We start from the raw sequence: 19,336 nt of genomic DNA, 5'->3' as shown, positions 1-19,336 counted from the left end.
GGGTCTGATAAAGCTGCAGCATTATCTCCGGATTCCTAAACTCAATTCCTCAGCTGATGAAGGCCAGTACACCATACGCCTTCTTAACCACATCCTCTAACTGCGAAGCTGATTTGAGAGTCCTCTAAACCCAGATCCCAAGATCCGTCTGATCTTCCACACTGCTAAGAGCCTTACCCTTATCTTATATTCCGTCATCCCATTTGGCCTGCCAAAATGAACCACCACACACTTATCCAGATTGAAGTCCATCTGCCACTTCTCCGCCCAATCTTGCATCCTATCAATGTCTCATTGCAACTTCTGACATCCCTCCAAACTATTCACAGCAACTCGAACCTTTGTGTCATTGGCAAACTTACCAGCCCATCCCTCCACTTCCTCATCCAGGTCATTTATAAAAATCACGAAGAGTAAGGGTCCCAGAACAGGTTCCTGGGGCACTCCACAGGTGACCGACCTCTATGCAGAAAAATACCCATCTACAACCACTCTTTGCCTTCTGTGGGCAAGCCAGTTCTGGATCCACAAAGAAATATCCCCTTGGATCCCATGCTCCCTCACTTTCTCAATAAGCCTTGCACAGGGGACCTTATCGAACGCCTTGCTGAAGTCCATATAAACCACATCACCTTTTACACTGGAGACTGCTACAGCAGTTGAAGTGATGAAGTCCTTCGTCAATGTGTTTAGTCACATGTTCAAAAAACTCAACCAGGCTTGACAAAGCCGTGCTGACTATTTTTGATCATACTATACCTCTCCAAATGTTCAGAAATCCTGTCTCTCAGGATCTTCTCCATCAACTTACCAACCACTGAGGTTAGACTCACTGGTCGATAATTTCCTGGGCTATCTCTAATCTTACGCTATCTCTATCTTTACACTATTCTAGTGTGAAGGAGATAGAGTTATGATCACTATCCACAAAATGCTCTCCCATTGAGAGATCTAACACCTGTCCAGGTTCATTACCCAAAACCAAACCAAGTACAGCCTCTTCTCTCTCTCCACATACTGTGTTAGGAAACACTCCTGAACACACCTAACAAACTCCTCCCCATCTAAACCTCCAACCCCAGAGAGATTCCAATCAATATTTGGGAAATTAAAGTCTCCCATCACGACAAGTCTTATTATTACATCCCTCCAGGATCTGTTTCCCAATCTGTTCCTCAGCAACCCTGTTACTATTGGGCGGCCTATAGAAAACAACCAGTAAAGTTATTGACCCCTTCCTATTCCAAACTTCCACCCACAGAGGCTCTGTAGACAATCCCTCCATGGCGTCCATCTTTTCTACAGCCGTGACACTGTCTCTGATCAACAGTGCCACTCCCCCATCTCTTTTGCCTCCCTCCCTGAATATATTGAGGGATATATTTCATATATGACCTATATCTGTGCTTTATCGCTCTATGATTCTATTCTAGACTAAATGCTCCAACACCGGTTCACATGCCACTGGTTAGCATCTGTCTGGCACTGAACTCATATCAGCTATAATATGTGTCAACTTGTGAAAAGGCCAGGTGAAGCTTGAAGAGGAAATATCATCTCACATTGACAGGATGGAGAAATACCTGTACAGATTTCACATTCCTGGCCAGTTACTCCCCAACCTGAAGGTAACGTTTGGTTTTCAGTTCAAATATCCATTGCAAACATCACCTTTTACACTGGAGACCACTACAGCAGTTGAAGTGATGCCCAGTTCCATTGGCAGGCCGACAACAGTAGGAACAACATGTCGCGTCTCAACTGCCACCAGTGCCTTGGAAGGATTGAAACTGACTCCTTCTTTCAGTTTGTTCACATAACTGTCAATTGGGCTGGTGAATTTCTGGAAAAGAAAATAAATAATTCAATGATGCCAAAATAAACAATTTCATTGTTCACTCGGGGCCATTTCATTCAAATATTCATTCAAGTTCGTTACCTGTTTAATTGTATCAAGGTCTTCCTTTTTCAGCTGAGCAAATGCCAATTCTTGTCCAAACAGTTTGAGGTAGGCAGAAGCCAAAGGTTTCTCTTCTGGCAATTCCTTCCAGTTTATAAACTGGAAACCAGGAAGAATCAGGTGTCAATACACAATTCTCACTGGTCCGTATGACATTACATATTACATGTCTTTACAAGCTGCTCCCACCTTGCTTAAGATGCGCCGAATAGATCTACTGTCAGTTTTTCTAAGGTATTCTGCACGATCCTTCATCATGACCTCCTGGAGACCTTCTGCCCGTAAACCAATCTGTGTCAGTGAGAAAGAAACATAATGAGAAACAATTATTTGTAGAAAAACTCGGAGTAAGAGATTGACAATAGTGTTGGATTTATTGCTTCAATCTAGTGGCACAGCACCTCTATCAGGTCTGAGGAGCCTCCCAGAGCATGACCTCTGACTTTGGCCAGCATCGCTGTGGGAATGATGCTGCTGGAAGTCTTAAAGAGAACGGCTTTAGCAGATGCTCCTGCCATCATCCGGTCTACATCACAGGAATAGAAAAACAATAAGCAAACACTTGTATAGTTTCTATTCAAAATAACAAATGGATTAGAAGACATGTGACATCTTCAACTAACACTGATGGCATGGAAGGGAAAAAATAACTTGAATATAGCTGTAATCATTAGCTCATCGTACTTCACGCTGGATATTTAATCATTGTCATAATATCTATATCTATATAGATCATTCCTGTCTATTTTAAAGGGGGGTACTCGAAGGCAATAAATTCATATTGCTTCTTCTGAGAATAAAAGTAAAACAACTGCTGGGAATCTGAAATAAGACAGAAAATGCTAGAAACACTGGCAGAATGTGTGGAGAGAGAAACAGTTAACATTTTGAGTCCAACATGACTCTTTGCTCTGAAGGAACATTAATTGTGTTCCTCCCTCCACACACACTGCCAGAACCTGTGAATTTTTGCAGCAATTTGTGTTTCCAATGAATTAATTAAAGGTTATTCCCTTTATTGTTAAAGCTTGTGACTATTGAAGTATCGCTGTGAAGATCTCCCCTGGCAGGGGTATATCACACTTACAGAAAAATGTGTCCACACGGTAAACTTTGCTGAAACGATGGCCAAGCTGCTCAAGTTTGGGGCTTAAGATGTTCAGTGCGAGATTGCAGGCAGCAGCCCTGTGAAAAGCAAGAATTGATCAAACACTGAATAACCTGGGCACGACCTGGAATTCTGGATAGGGAAGTCCGTTTACTTACAGTGAATTGATGGATGGGAGTGAACTTCTCGACAGAGCTCTAATATGCGAATAGGTGAAACTGGCCACCTGCAGACTGGTCTCGGTGAGCAGTGAGTTGGCTACCATAGATACTAAAGTTAGAGGTGGCTTGGTAGCGAACAGAACGGCACAGGCCATCATTCGCTCTTCGGGATGGTTCTTTCGGTTGAGGAAAGTCTGTACAGCGAGACGTTGTACCTTGTGACAGATGGTTAAAGAGAACAATTAAAACACAGCAAAGCAGCGTGGTGGTGCTAACAGTCTTGGGAGAGATAATCGACCTGTTCAACTCTGTTGCATTGAAGAGGGCGATCACTAGGATAGCGCCCATTTTTCACCTCCATCCTGGTGTCCAATTTTACCCTAATGTCTTATTTTTAATGAATGATTTGTCATGTTCAGTGAAATCAAAAGAAATCGGGACAGGAGAAGGCCATTCAGCCCTTTGATCCTGCTCTGCCATCCAATAGGATAATGTCTGGTCCAATGACATTCCTCACACCCACTTTCCTGCCCTTTCCCGTAACCCTTCGTTCACTTACTGATCGAAAACCTATCTCTCTTAGCCTTAAGTATATACAAGGACTCTGCCTTCCACCCACACTCCCACCACACCCCCGATAGCTCACTTGAAAGGAATCCATTGTTTTCACTGAGAAGACTGAGGGGTGGCCTGATTGAGGGGTACAGGATGATGAGAGACGTGGACAGAGTGGGTAAGGAGCAGCTTTTCCCCTCAGTTGAAGGGTCAGCCATGAGGGGACATAGGTTTAAGAGGGATGTGAGGAAAAACGTATTTACTGAGTAGGTGGTGATGATCTGGAATGCGCTGCCCGGGAGGGTGGTGCAGGTGGGATGCCTCATATCCTTTATAAAGTATCTGGGTGAGCACATTATAGCATTCAGAGCTACGGGCCAAGTGCTGGTAAATGGGATTAGTTCGGAGTTCAGATTCGTCTAATGTGCTGGTGTGGACTCAAAGGACAAAGAACAAAGAAAATTACAGCACAGGAACAGGCTCTTCCTCCCTCCAAGCCTGCACCGACCATGCTGCCTGATTGAACTAAAATCCCCGACCCTTCCAGGAACCATATCCCCCTATTCCCATCCTATTCATGTATTTGTCAAGATGCCCCTTAAAAGTCACGACCGTACTCGCTGTCACTAACTCCCCAGGCAATGAGTTTCAGGCACCTACTACCCTCTGCCTCGTACATCTCCTTTAAACCTTGCACCTCACATCTTAAATCCAGGCCCCCTAGAAATTGTCTCTTCCACCTGGGAAAAAGCTGCTGACTATCCATTCTGTCCATGCCTCCCATAATTTTGTAGACTTCTGTCAGGTCGCTCCTCAACATCCGTTGTTCCAGTGAGAACAAACCAAGTTTCTCTAACATCTCTTCATAGCTCAGGCCCTCTATACAAGGCACCATCCTGGTAAATCTTTTCTGTACCCTCTCCAAAGTGTCCATATCCTTCTGGTAATGTGGTAACCAGAATTGAACATTATATTCCAAGTGGAGATTAACTAACGTTCGATAAATTTGCAGCATGACTTGCCAGTTTTGAAACTCAATGTCCCAGGCGATGAAGGATAGCATGCCGTATGCCTTCTTGACTACCTTCTCCACCTGCATTGCCACTTTCAGTGACCTGTGTACCTATACACCCAGATCCCTTTGCCTATGAATACTCTTAAGGGTTCTGCCATTTACTGTATATTTCCTATCTGTATTAGACCTTCCGAAATGCATTACCTCTCATTTGTCCGGATTAAACTCCATCTGCCACCTCTCTACCCAAGTCTCCAACTGATCTATATCCTGCTATATCCTCTAACAAACCTCATCACTGTCCACAAATCCACCAACTTTTGTGTCATCCACAAAATTACTAAACAAACCAGTTACATTTTCCTCCAAACCATTTATAGATATTACAATCAACAAAGGTCCCAGCACTGATCCCTGAGGAAGGTCACTTGTCACAGTCCTCCATTCAGAAATGCACCTTTCTGCTGGCACCCTCTGTCTTCTTTCACCGAGCCAGTTTTGTATCCACCTTGCCACCTCACCTCTGATCCCATGTGACTGCACCTTATGCACCAGTCTGCCATGAGGGAGCTTGTCAAAGGTCTTATTGAAGTCCATGTAGACAACATCCACTGCCCTATCTTCATCAATCATTTTCGTCACTTCCTCAAAAAACTCGATCAGGTTCGTGAGGCACGACATCCCCTTCATAAAACCATGTTGTCTCTCACTAATACGTCCACTTATTTCCAATTGGTAATAAATCCTGTCTCAAAGAATCCTCTCCAATAATTTCCCTACCACTGATGTAAGGCTCACCGGTTTGTAATTCCCTGAATTATTCATGCTACCGTTCTTAATCAAAGGAACAACACTGGCTATTCTCCAATCTTCTGTGACCTGCCCTGTAGCCAGTGAGGATACAAAGATTTCTCTCAAGGCCCCAGGAATTTCTCGCTTGCCTCTCTCAGTATTCTGGGGTATATTCCATCAGGCCCTGGGGATTTTACTATCTTCATTTTTCTCAAAAACCCCAATGCATCCTCCTTTTTGAATTCAACGTGGTTCAAAGTATCTACGCATCCTTTCCCAGACTCATCATCCATCAAGTCCTCGGTGGACTCAGTGGGTCAAAGGGCCTCTTCTGTGCAATATGATTCTATGATTCTATGAAACGTCCTGTCAGCATTTGCCCTGTCTAGCCTCTTCATAATCCTATAAGTTTCACTGAGATCACCTCTCATTCTTCTAAATTCCAAAGAGTAGAGTCCCCAACTGCATCATCTTTCCTCATTAAAAAATCCCTCTATACTGGCAACCGCCCTCGTTAATTTCTCCGAATTGCCTCCAACGAAATAATGTTATCAGTTTCAGAAATAACATGAAACTGATGTCAATTTCACAACGAATGGCACCGAAAACAAAAACCAGTTTCACGTACAGTTCGTGGGTCTTTCTTGGCAATGTTCCGTAGCGCCATGATAGCATCAACTCGGACTTTCAGTGGGAGGTTAGGAGCCGCTATGCCGAATCCAGGTAGTAGCTTTATGATATTCTTGAGGCTGGCTGGCTGTCCCGCATTGCCGATCGCTTTGAGACCCAGGACGATGTCTTCATCGTTGGGCCGACTGCTAGCGTCAATCAGTAAGGCGTGGATGGGCTGGAAGCAAAGGCTCAGTTAGGATTTGTGGCGACGTCACACAAACACAGGCTCATGGATCAGACAGATGAAGGAGTATCAGCTTACTTTCAATATATCATCGGGACAAGTTGTCTTCTCTGCGCAGTATCTGAAGATAATGGAACCATATGCAAGGATTGAAAGTTTGCGAGTCACCTGGCAATGTTTCACTTGGTCAAGGTTTATGATTTCCTGCAATGAGAAATCAATGCAATTAAGCATTCTATTCACAGCACACATGTTACACTGGTGATTCTCAGTCAGATTCCTGCAGAGTGTTTGTTGTGCAGGAGAAGTAATCCACAAAGTCAATTTCAACTCCCACAGGCTGTAACAAAGAAAGCAACTGAACAATTTTGGACACTAAGAGCATAAGAATATAAGGACATAAGAAATAGGAGCAGGAGTAGACCATCTAGCCCTTCGAGCCTGCCCTACCATTCAATAAGATCATGGCTGATCTGAAGTGGATCAGCTCCACTTTCCCGCTTTCTCCCCATAACCCTTAATTCCCTTATCTATCAGAAGCATATCCACCCGTGACTTAAATACATTCAGCGAGGTAGCCTCCACCACTTCAACGGGCAGAGAGTTCCAGAGATTCACCACCCTTTGAGTGAAGAAGTTCCTCATCAACTCCGTTCTAAACCGTCCCCCCTCATTTTGAGGCTGTGTCCTCTAGTTCTGTTTTCCTTTCTAAGCGGAAAAAATCTCTCTACCTCTACCCTATCTAGCCCCTTCATTATCTTGTAAGTCTCTATAAGATCCCCCCTCAGCCTTCTAAACTCTAATGAATACAGGCCCAGTCTATTCAATCTCTCCTCATAAGCTAACCCCCTCATCTCTGGTATCAGCCTGGTGAACCTGCTCTGTACTCCCTCCAAGGCCAATACATCCTTTTGCAAATCAGGGGACCAAAACTGCACACAATACTCCAGTTGCGACTTCACCAGTGCCCTGTACTGTTGCAGCAAGACCTCCCTGCTTTTATATTCTATCCCCCTCGCAATAAAGGCCAAGCCTTTATAGGTCACTAATATAGATCACTTTATATGGTCACTAATAGTGACCATGACATTGTCAGGTTTGTGTAAGAACATAAGAACTAGGAGCAGAAGTAGGCCATCTGGCCCCTTGAGTTGCTCTGCCATTCACCAAAGTATGGCTGATCTTTACGTGGATTCAGCTCCACTTACCTGTCCACTCACCGTAACCCTTAATTCCTTTACTGTTTGAAAATTTATCTATCCTTGCCTTAAAAACATTCAGTGAGGTAGCTTCAATGGGGAGGGAATTCCACAGATTCGCAACACTTTGTGTGAAGAAGTTCCTCCTCAACTCAATCCTAAATCTGCTTCCCCTTATTTTGAGGCCATTGCCCCTAGTTCTAGTTTCACCTCCCAGTGGAAACAACTTCTGGTAAATCTGGTAATAGTTTTCTTTTTGGGAAGGAAACCTACAGTTCTTCCCCACCCTGGTTTATCTCAGTCCTACACCATGTCCCACATTTACTATCTACAAGATGCCGTGCAGGAATTCAGCAAGATTCCTGCGCCAGCACCTTTCCAAACCCATGACTACTACCATTTAGGAAAACGGAGCAGCAGATACCTGGGAACACCACTAGCTGGAAGCTTCCCTCCAAGTCACTCACCACCCTGTCACTGGGTCAGAATCCTGGAACTCCCTCACCAGTGTTTGTACGTACACCCCACATGGATTGCAACAGTTCAAGAAGGAAGCTCATCATCACCTCCTAAGGACAACTAGGAATGCGCAATGAATGCTGGAATATCCAGCGACATCCACACCCCATGAATGAATAAAATAATTGTGATTGAATGGGAAGTGGTCCAGGAATTCATTGTCTTCAAATCTTAACCATTAAATCCTAGATATTGCTGAAAGAGGTCATTTGGCCCACAAAGTGTGCACTGAATCTGAAAGAGCATTCCAACCAAGACCTGCCCTCTCCTCTACCCTCTTAAACTGTTACATTTGCCAGGCTAATTCACCGAACCTACACACCTTAGGAGTTTGGGAGGAAACCGGAACACCCGGAGGAAACCCATGCAGAGATGGGAAGAATGTGCACACAGTCACCCGAAGCTGAAATACAACCCGGGTCCCTGGCGCTGTGCTGCAGCAGTTCTAACCACTATGCTGACCCTGAGGCAACAGTGAGCAGGGAGCAACAGAGTTAAGGTCACTGATAGAATCACCCAGATGGTGGTGAGTGTCTGGAATTCACTGCCCAGTCGGTGGTTAAGGCTGGAATGTTCAACTCATTTAAAGGGAAAGGTGTGAGATCTGCAGCAGGAGTGCTGGAACCTGCAAGCCTACAGAGCAGATGCTGGAAAATTGTTTTAAAATAAGACTCAGGTTTCTTCATTCTCTTTTTGATCGGCACAGACAGGATGCAGTGAATAGCCTCTTTCTGCGCTGTAACCTTTCTGTGGTTCTCTGGTTTTCTAGGGGGAATAAATGCTTCCCCAGCCAGAGATGTCTTCATCACAAGAGCTACTCTCCTTTGTCTATGACACGAGGTGTAGATTGAGTGTAAACTCACTTTGGCCACAGCAAGAACGTCGCGGTCAGTTTTGACTTGGTGTAATGCAAGAACTAAAGCCTGAGTTATTTCCGAGGGGATTTTTTCACTTTCTTGAATTCTGCTCTTGATGAATTTCATCGTTTCTATTGTCCCGATAGCGGGGATTGCCTCAAGTAACCAGTGCCTAGAGTGAGGAAAGAAAAACAGTTTTCAGTTATTCCCTTCCCAGGCTCCATATTCCTGACATTCGTGTCACAGTCCTGACATTCCTAGCACTGTGGTAGCACCTTCGCCATAAAGACTGCACCAGGTCAAGTGGAAGCTCACCGTGACTCTTCCAGGCTGAGAAATCAAATGCTGAACTTGTTCATCATTCCCACATCCCAAGAATGATGCTTAAAATCTCATCCACACAGAGGGGAGTTTCTAGGTCATCCTAACTGGACAATAAGTTCATTTTAACATTGTTCACTGCAGGGAAGCTCTTGTTCTGGAGCTTAGTAACCGATGGACTTGTGATATTGAGGATCCAACATAAACTAACCTCAGATTTAGAGGCTGAATTGTCATTTGCTCTGGCAAAACTTCGAGTTTCCCTAGAACAATACAGCAGGCCAAGGACAATAGGATTATAACAGTTGGGTGTGGAAGCTCTCAAATCTCACAGCCATTGATCAACTGATTTGTTGTAGTTTACTTTAAATAGAGACCTCTGAGCTTTGCAGGATAGTGAAGAAGTGTGTGATGTGGGGGTGAGGGAGTTGCTGTGGGCGTTGAGGTTTATAAGGGGTTGTTGGGGTTCCCCTGACCTTTAGGCAATCACACCAGGCTAAGGTAAGGGATCCACTTCTCAGGTTTACAAGTCACGGCCAACTGCAGAGCCAGTTGTCATAGAATTAAAGAACCATACAGAGCAGAAGGAGGCCATTCAGCCCATCAAGACAGCACTAACCATAATCTCAGCAAGGCCCTACGCCCATAACCCCATGCATTTACCTTAGCTGGTCCTCCTGACATCAAGGGCCAATTTAGCATGGCCACCTATCTAACCTGCACGACTTTAGACTGTTGGAAGAAACCGGAGTAACCGGAGGAAACCCACGCAGACACGGGGACAATGTGCAAACTCCACCCAGACAGTGAGCCAAGGCCGGGATTGAATTGTATCCCTGGTTCTGTAAGGCAGCAATGTTATCCACTGTGCCACCGTGCCGCACCAGTTATATTGTGATAAAACTTTCTTCTTAAATCATAATCTTAATGCTCTTGTGACCAGGTACCTTTGTTCAGGTTGTGTTTTAGCCCAGCTCCAAATTTCGGAGATGGCTCTGTGTGGAGCTAAACGGAGAAGCTGTACAAGCTGCAGAAGTCTCAATGGAGCATCTGCGTGGACATCCTGCACATTGTGCTTAGCGATGTGATTCAAGGTGTCTTTGATCTAGAGAGAAAACAGCAAATAAAAACTCCATTAAATTAATCTCTTTCACTGATGCTAATTTAACAGAAAGAGGTGAAGAATTGGCTGCATGAGTGCAGCTCCAACAATATTCCTGAAAAAACACCATCCAGGACACACACAGTCTGCGTAATAGGCAGCTCGTTCAGCACATCATACCTCCAGAGTCGCACGGTGGCAGCAGTGTGCACCATCTACAAGATACACTGCCACAACTCGCTCAGTTTCAACACTGCCATGCAAACACACAACGTGTACAGCTCAGAGCAGGAGTGGCAGACACAGGGGGACATCACGGTATGCAAACTCCCCTTCAAATCACACAACATTATGGCTTAAAACGATGTCACCATTCCTTCAATGTTGCTGGGTCCTTGTCAATAAGTTATAGATGGGCACCAAATGTCAGTCTTACTGGATTCCCACATTCCTTGAACAAATTTTAAAAAGAGAAGAATATTGGCTGATCTATTCACCTGTGTGATCACATTTTGCTCCTTAAGCAATTGGAATGGCTGCTGGAGAACATTTCTCTCGCTGAGATATTGCAAACCTCGTCGACTGCGCATGTCTGGGATTTGTTCCATGAGTGCTGCTGTGATCTTTTCCAAGATAAGGCTTTGTCTGCAATGGAAAATGTTCATCAGAGACTTTCCAGAACAAGTGTGGCACCGAAAGAAAGTCAAACAGCTTTACTGTGGAGGAAAAGATCACGATTGGATCATTGGGTGGTGTTTCTGTTCTGCAACAACGAATGGGAACACTGGTGCATAATCAGACTTGACTGTGTCAACATTCTTTTACATTTACAGAGAGTTGAAAATGTTAAGTTACAAACACAGTTCAAAAGCAGAATGAAAGACAAACAAACAAGAATCATTGACAAAGCTAATTGTTGGCTTACCTTGCCTCCAATCGAATAGTCCCATCAAGTTCATGGAACGGTGTAAACTGATGCACTTGTCGAACCCTAGCTTCCTGAACAATTGCACCAAGTGCTGTAGGTTTCAGGACAATGGTGTAAGCAGCAGATGCACGGATATTCCTGCCTCTCTGATGATAGGAAAACATCACCATGGTTACCATTCTGTCTATTTCTATTGACAGGTTCAGAAAATAAGGTCAGGTATCTAACAACGCAACCCGTCTTAGAAAGGAATGAATGTTATTTCGTATGCAGCAATGGATCTGAATAGACAATGGTCTTATTTAGATTGGGAGCTAATTTTATTGTGAGTTGGAGTAAGTCGGGAAAGAATTGATAATGAAAAGTATACCTGCTGACAGGAGGGGCAGAGTTGAGTGTAGATTGTACCAGCTTGTTTCAAAACCCTCGTTTGGCAATTGTTCAAGTCTTTAGATTTTGTTATGACCAGGCGTTCCTTTCTCTTGTCCTCTTGAACTATATATCTTGTATGGCAGATTCCTTCAATTCCAGCCTAGGCAATTACATTTTGGTTAGTGAGCGAGACTTCAGAATCAATTATAGATGATGTATAAAGTTTGTGTGCAAAAGTGGAAAAAATACCTCTTGTAAATCATAGAAGTTTTGGGATTTTTTGTTGGTGATTTGGAAAATGTTGATGATTCCTCTGTGGATGTTTAAAATATCTTCAGGTAAGTTTTCTGAGGTGTAGATATTTCCCACTCGGCCATTGGAATACTCAAATTTCACTGGTTTGGTCAGGTGTGGGGTCCATTTTTCTGTCAACTTGCGGAGTGAGGAAAACGAGTCCTTGGGCCAAATTCCATTCACCTCTTGAAGTTGAGGATTTTCAAGCTGAGATTAAGATATAACCAGAAATGAAAGTTGTGCTCACACCACTACATTGCTCACCCTCACTGGATTATTGAGACAACTATTTTGAAATCACGATGCCCATTACTGTCTCCAGTTTGAGAAATGCACCAGCACTCTCTAATCCTTCAATTCCAATTTTTGTGCATTCTGTTTGATCTACACCATTGTTCCATTGACAGACCATAGTGGACAGATCCAATGTGGCAACAAGGTCAGTCTAGAAAATGCTCAAATTCCTTGGGAATCTTGGGCAATTTGCAATATAACTTTCCTTATTTATTTACCTTCAGAGCACTTGAAATTGTCACTTGCACTCTCTGAGTATGTAAACTTTAACTTGAATTCAAGCTTGTGTGTCCATGTATGATGTCAAGGTGTGAAAGCTCCATCCTGATTGCTAATCCAGCCAATCAGTATGAATGGGTCAATAACTTGCCTGTACCAATGCCCTCAGAGACCACAGCTTTTCTACTCATCTGCACATAATAATTACAAAGCTGGAATGGGCCATTTGGCCAAACAGAATCTGAGGTGTTGCTGATCCTCCATTCTAATATCTTCCTCTCTTCCATCAATTAACCTTTTTGGCACACATAGAGGGAGTAAAGTGAAGGTTTACCAGGCTGATTGCTGGAATGGCAGCTCTGTCATATGAGGAGAGGCTAAGTTGGTTAGGATTATACTCACTGGAGTTTAGAAGAGTGAGAGGGGATCGCATAGTAACTTATAAAATTCTAACAGGGTTAGACAGGGCTAGATTCAGGAAGAATGTTCCCAGTGGTGAGGGAATCCAGAGCTCGGAGTCATAGTTGAGGATAAGCGGTAAACCTTTTAGAACTGAGATGAGGAGAGGTTTCTTCATCCAGAGAGTGGTAAATGCAGACTTTACTATCAAGGAATGCAGTGGAGGCCAAAACATTGTGTGATTTCAAGGAGAGATTAGATGTTGCTCTTGGGGCTAAAGCGGTCAAGTGATATGGGAAGAGGGGGCATCAGTATATTGGATTTGATGATCAGACATGATCAAGATGAAAGGCAGAACAGGCTCAAAGGGATGAATGGCCTACCCCTGCTTTTAGCTTCTAGGTTTCTATTTCCTATTCCTATCTTCCTCGCGCAATTAACAAGAGATAGTCTACTAAATTAGTGAATCCTTACTTTCTTCCTTTGGCCTTTGTTCCTGTTTCAAGTTATTCATAAAAGAGATGGAGAGTTTTTGGACTCCCTCACACTTATCACTTTCCCTTCCCGCAGGACAGGGGCAGGTTTGCTTTATACTTTTGCATGGCCGGCAACTGGAAACCCAGAGTGTGGAGAATCGAGGCTGCAGCATGTCTCACTATCTCCCCACTTACACCTTTCATTCCTGACACCAAGAAAATTGTAATATTACAGCTACAATCCCATTGTAGATCGTAATGAGTGTTGTACTGCTGTTTGAGAAGTTCATGTCTAATCTAAAATTAGGAACTCATGTTTCAGTTTTTATGTAAAACTCATTCTCATGTCTTAGGAACCCAACTCAATCCCTTGAATATAAATTATCATTTATTTCCATTACACCCACTGAAAGGATAATGCAGAAAAATCCACAAATTTGCTTACTTGTAGAAGGTACTGCTTTGATCCTAGTCCCCTGATCTTCACTCTGCTGGTTATTCTCATACCAGCTTTATTCAAGCCTTTCTCTGGAAACCCAGTCAGAATCACACTATCATACTTGTAAATATGCATCTTGTTTTGAGAGAAGGTTGGATCTGTGCAAATTGGAATAATAAAGTAACATCAAATTGAAGAACATGAAACTAAAATGTTAGTGCTTGAACGAGAAGAAATGTACCTACCATATCTGCTGACATCTTCACTGCCTGAAAATGAAGGAACAAATAAAAATGGGAACAAAAAAGATTTTTCGCCAAATGTTCAAGAATTTGATTTTTAAAATGTGGAGAAAATATTTGGTATCTTGCCTTACCTGCACAGGCGATAGCCAGCAAGAAGATAAGGCCCTTCATGGTGAATCTGAATTCAATTTACTTCTGCCTTCAAATATATAGCCAGTAACTCTTTATCAGGTGACCACTTGCAAGCATCACTTTGCTGAATAGTCCACTTCTTATCAGTATCAAAGTTCATGATTTTGAAATAACATCATTGGTTCAGAATCATTTTCATGAGTTAAAATGTCTCATTTCTCATGTTATGCGAACCAGAGCTCTTCGCCCTCTTTGTGAATGTAACGGACATTCGCATGTCTTGCTAATTAATCCTGAGATATATTAGTTAAAAAAAATTAAAATTTGCATGATTACTTGGCTTGGCATGGTGGTAATTTCATTGGCCAGGTTGTGATGACCTGGACAGATTGTGATAAACTTGTCCTTGTTGGTGTAATGACCATGTGGCACATGCATTGTTGAATCAGCCCATTGTTTGCTTACTTTATCGGAATTTACTTTGGGACACATTGAATATTCAAAAAAACATAAAACAACCAAGTAAAGGCCATCAATCAGGCTTGCAATGAAGTATTTACAAATTGGAGGAAACTACACCAATTTGCGTAGAATTTCACTTTCGGGGGACTCTGAATTCCATTTGTATTGGTTACATTCACTATCTGTCTGATCGAGTTAAGACCATCCAGCTGGATACAAGTTCCAGGCACTCACCATTCTCTGTGTAAAAAACCTGCCTTGTCATCTCCTTTAAACTTTACTTCACGCACCTGAAACCTATGCCCCCTAGTAATTGATTCTTCCACCCTGGGAAAAAGCTTCTGACTGTCCACTCTGTCCATGCCTCCCATATCCTTGTTGACTTCTGTCAGGCCGCCCCTCAATCTCTGTTATCCCAGTGAGAACAAATCAAGTTTCTCCAACCCCTCCTCATAACTAATGCAACATCCTGGTAAATCTTTTCTGTCCTTTTCCAAAGCCTTCACATCCTTTTTGTAATTTGGCAATCAGAATTGGGATTGCAAGTGCAGCCTAATTAAGGTTCTATAAAGCTGCATCATGACTTGCCAATTTTAAAACTCAGTGCCCCAGCTGATGAAGGCCAGCGTGCTGTATGTCTTCTTCACTACTTTCTCCTCCTGCATTGCCACTTTCAGTAACCCTTGTGCTTGTACACCCAGATGCCTCTGTCTATCAATACTGTTAAGGGTTCTGTCATTTACTATATATTTCCCATCTGTATGTATTATAATGTATTATCTCACATTTGTCCAGATTAACTTCTATCTGCCAACTCTCCGCCCACATTTCCAACAAATCTATATCCTGCTGTATCCTCTGACAAACCTCATCACAATTCGCAATTCCACCAACCTTTGTGCCATCTGCAAACTTACTAATCAAACCAGTTACATTTTCCTCCAAGTCATTTACATATATTACAAATAGCAAAGATCCCAGTATTGGTCCCTGTGCAACACCACTTGTCACAGCCCTCCCTTCAGAAATCTACTGCTACCCTCTGTTTTCTATGACTGAACCAGATCTGTATCCATTCGATCAAAATAGTCAAGATATTCAGAGGAAAGATTTGGTCAATTGGAAGAAAGTGGTTGGAATTCTCTGATTTCATACCATAGCTGCCAACTGGAATGGAGAATTTGGTGCACAGCTAAATCTCTGTTTACTGTAACAGGATCAGAGAATCCCAACTACGGGCAAGGTTGGAGAATCCAGCCATTTGAGTATTTGTAGCAACATTGATGGAGTATCTCATAGAAATATTGGAAATGTACAGTACTGAGAGTGGCTATTCAGCCCATCATAACCATGCTTTCCTACAAAGTGCCACCCAGCATCATCCCAATTTACAGTTCCTGCTCTGTACCCCTTTAAGTTGTTTGAATTCAAGTGCGTATTCAAATATTCTTTCTGAAGTTGTGGGAGTTTCTCTATTACGTTTTCAGGCAGTGAGTTCCAGTTTGCCAACAAAATATCTCATCTTCCCCCAATCCTTCTATTCATTACTTTAGATATATATCTCACCTGATAATTAACTGTCTGCTACCGAAAATAGGTTCCACCTATGTACTCTCCCAAACCACCCCCCATAATTTTATGTGTTTCAATTCATGGCTGAAACTTTTCTCCTCACTTTTTGGCTGGAGTTCCCTGGTGCTGCCCAGAGTGAATGCAGTTTTGGCTGGGATGCCAAATTTTCCATTCTCACCTGTAATAGGCTTTGCCGCAGATGAGACCAGACAGTCCTACCCCATTTCTCACGAAAAATATTTCAAACATTTAAATATTTCTCCATAAGGTCAGTCAGATCATCTCCGTGTAATATCTCCAGATCACATTGAGTTCTCTGATGCTAAATTTGTTTGTACAAAGAACAAAGAACAACCCAGCACGGGAAACAGGCCCTTCGGCCCAACGAGCCTGCCCCGCCTTTTCAACAAGGCATTTTCCTACACCTACCCTGCTCCGTGTGTATGTGAATGGTACCCCTAATGTAGCCAGATCCAGGGGAGAATAGCGTAGGGTCAATTTGGTGCACCAGTCAGCCTAAGTTTGTGTTGGGTGTGTGGAATTTGCTGCTCGAGTAGGTGATGGAGGCAGAGGCTCGAACCTCTGTGAAAAAGTACCTGGATCTGTGCCTTGGGTGCTGTAAGCCTCAGGGCTATGGGGCCAGTTGCAGGTAGGTGGGCTTAAAGATAAGTAAAGTTTATTTATTTGTCACAAGTGGGCATATATTAACACCGCAATGAAGTTAGTGTGAAAATCCCACAGTCACCAAAGTTTGGCATCTGTTCAGGTGCACCGAAGGTGAATTTAATATGGCCAATGCACCTAACCAGCACGTCTTTCAGAACAAAGAACAAAGAAAATTACAGCACAGGAACAGGCCCTTCGGCCCTCCAAGCCTGCACCAACCATGCTGTCCGACTTAACTAAAACCCCCTACCCTTCCAGGGACCATATCCCTCCATTCCCATCCTATTCATGTACTTGTCAAGATGCCCCTTAAAATTCACTACTGTATCCGCTTCCACTACCTACCCCGGCAATGAGTTCCAGACACCCACTACTCTCTGTGTAAATATCTGCATCGTACATCTTCCTTAAACCATGTCCCTCGCACCTTAAACCTGTGCCCCCCTAGTAATTGACTCTTCACCCTGGGAAAAAGCTTCTGACTATCCACTCTGTCCACTCAGCGTGGCTGAGGGATTGGTGCAGGATAGAGGGTTTTAGTTTTGTAGACCATTGGGAAGTCTTTGCGAGGGAAGGGCACTTGGACAAGTGGGATAGGGAACATTTAAATGGGAAGGGCACAAATATTTTAGCTGGGAGGTTAGCTGGAGTGTTTCGGCAGGGTTTAAACTAATATGGAGGGGGGGTGGGGAGGACACAGACAGCTCAGGCACTGGGAGTGGGAGTGAGTTGGAGGTCAGGGTAAGTCTAGATGATAGGAAAATCTCCCAGGAGGAGGAGGATCCGAGTGGGCCTGAGGGTCTTCAGTGCATCTGTTTTAATGCGAGGGGTGTGACGGGTAAGACGGATGAACTTAAGGCCTTGATGTTCGTGAGGAATTTAGATGTGGTGGCAGTGACAGAGACGTGGTTAAAGGAAGGGCAGGACTGGCAGCTAAATATTCCAGGGTATAAGTGTTTTAGGTGTGATAGGGGAGGGTTGAAAAGAGGAGGGGGAGTGGCGCTCTTAGCTAGGGAGCAGATCACAGCGGTGCAGAGGGAGGATAACATGGAGGGGTTGGGAATTGAGTCTCTGTGGGTGGAGTTGAGGAATAGGAAGGGAGCCATTACTATGCTAAGAGTGTACTATTGGCCGCCCGATAGCCCGCGGGCAGTGGAAGAGGGTATATGTAGAGACATTTTGGACAAGTATAGGAAGAACAGGGTTGTTGTAGTGGGAGATTTTAATCTACCTGGGGTGGATTGGAAGGTGCCTAGAGCTGGGGGGATGGAGAGGAATTTGTAAGATGTGTATTGGAAGGGTCCTTGGAGCAGTATGTAGATAGCCCGACTAGAGAGGGGGCTATACTGGATTTAGTTCTGGGCAATGAGCCGGGTCAGGTGGTTGAGGTTACGGTAGGTGAACATGTGGCTAATAGTGACCACAACTCTGTCTACTTTAGGATACGAATGGAAAAAGATGAGTGGTGTCCTAAGGGGAGGGTGCTAAATTGGGGGAAGGCTAGATACAGCCGGATTAGGCAGGAGCTTAGGGATACAGACTGGGATAGGCTGTTGAAGGGCAAGACCACGTTAGGCATGTGGGAGTCTTTCAAAGGAAAACTGCAAAGGGTGCAGGAAAGGCATGTGCCGGTTAGGAGGAAGGATGGGAAAGGTAGGATTAGAGAGCCGTGGATTACTAGAGATATAGAAGACCTGGTTAGGAAGAAACGAGAGGCGTATGTCAGGTCTAAGCAGCTGGGAATGGAGAGAGCGTTGGAGGAATACAGAGAGAGTAGGAGGGATCTCAAAAGGGAAGTTAGGAGGGCAAAAAGGGGGCATGAAATGGCTTTGGCAGGTCGGGTTAAGGAAAATCCAAAGGCGTTTTACTCCTATTTTAGGAGCAAAAGGGTGGCTAGGGGAAAAATCAGTCCCCTCAGGGACAGACGAGGGGAATTGTGCTTAGAGGCAGAGGGAATGGGGGTGATCCTGAATGAATACTTTGCGTCGGTATTCACGAAGGAGAAGGGCTTGATGTCTGGTACAGTCATCGAGAGAGCGGTAGACCAACTGAAAGATCTATCGATTCCAAGGGAAGAAGTGTTAGGGCTTTTAGATGGCATTAAAACCGATAAATCTCCGGGGCCTGATGGCATTTATCCTAGGCTGCTTAGGGAGGCGAGAGATGAAATTGTTGGGCCTGTGACGCAAATCTTTGTCTCTTCTTTGGACACAGGTGAGGTCCCAGAGGACTGGAGGATAGCGAACGTGGTACCGTTGTTTAAAAAGGGTTGGAGGGATAACCCTGGTAACTATAGGCCGGTGAGTTTAACGTCAGTGGTAGACAAGTTATGGAGAGGATTCTCAGGGATAGGATGTATGAGCACTTAGAGTGTTGTGATCTGATTAAGGATA

The 19,336-nt window shown here is 43.9% G+C and overlaps 1 protein-coding gene across 1 annotated transcript in view; it reads right to left on the bottom strand.

Moving 5' to 3' along the window:
• The window catches only part of LOC145348250 (vitellogenin-like), a 40,046-nt gene extending 25,643 nt beyond the window's left edge, over window positions 1-14,403 (bottom strand). Inside the window, 18 exon segments of the mRNA XM_080196452.1 lie at window positions 1,672-1,843; window positions 1,940-2,059; window positions 2,150-2,251; window positions 2,362-2,486; window positions 3,048-3,145; window positions 3,227-3,444; window positions 6,220-6,438; window positions 6,526-6,651; window positions 9,029-9,194; window positions 10,291-10,448; window positions 10,943-11,090; window positions 11,371-11,519; window positions 11,744-11,905; window positions 11,995-12,246; window positions 13,873-14,024; window positions 14,112-14,135; window positions 14,243-14,324; window positions 14,326-14,403. Coding sequence (XP_080052578.1) covers window positions 1,672-1,843; window positions 1,940-2,059; window positions 2,150-2,251; window positions 2,362-2,486; window positions 3,048-3,145; window positions 3,227-3,444; window positions 6,220-6,438; window positions 6,526-6,651; window positions 9,029-9,194; window positions 10,291-10,448; window positions 10,943-11,090; window positions 11,371-11,519; window positions 11,744-11,905; window positions 11,995-12,246; window positions 13,873-14,024; window positions 14,112-14,135; window positions 14,243-14,324; window positions 14,326-14,403 — 2,551 coding nt within the window.
• Between the last annotated feature and the right edge of the window lie 4,933 nt (window positions 14,404-19,336).

This window comes from Carcharhinus amblyrhynchos, chromosome 9 (assembly GCF_965287045.1).
Source record: "Carcharhinus amblyrhynchos chromosome 9, sCarAmb.v2.hapA, whole genome shotgun sequence".
In the NCBI taxonomy this organism is placed as follows: Eukaryota; Metazoa; Chordata; class Chondrichthyes; order Carcharhiniformes; family Carcharhinidae; genus Carcharhinus; species Carcharhinus amblyrhynchos.
This window is presented reverse-complemented; position numbering and strand designations above follow the sequence as displayed.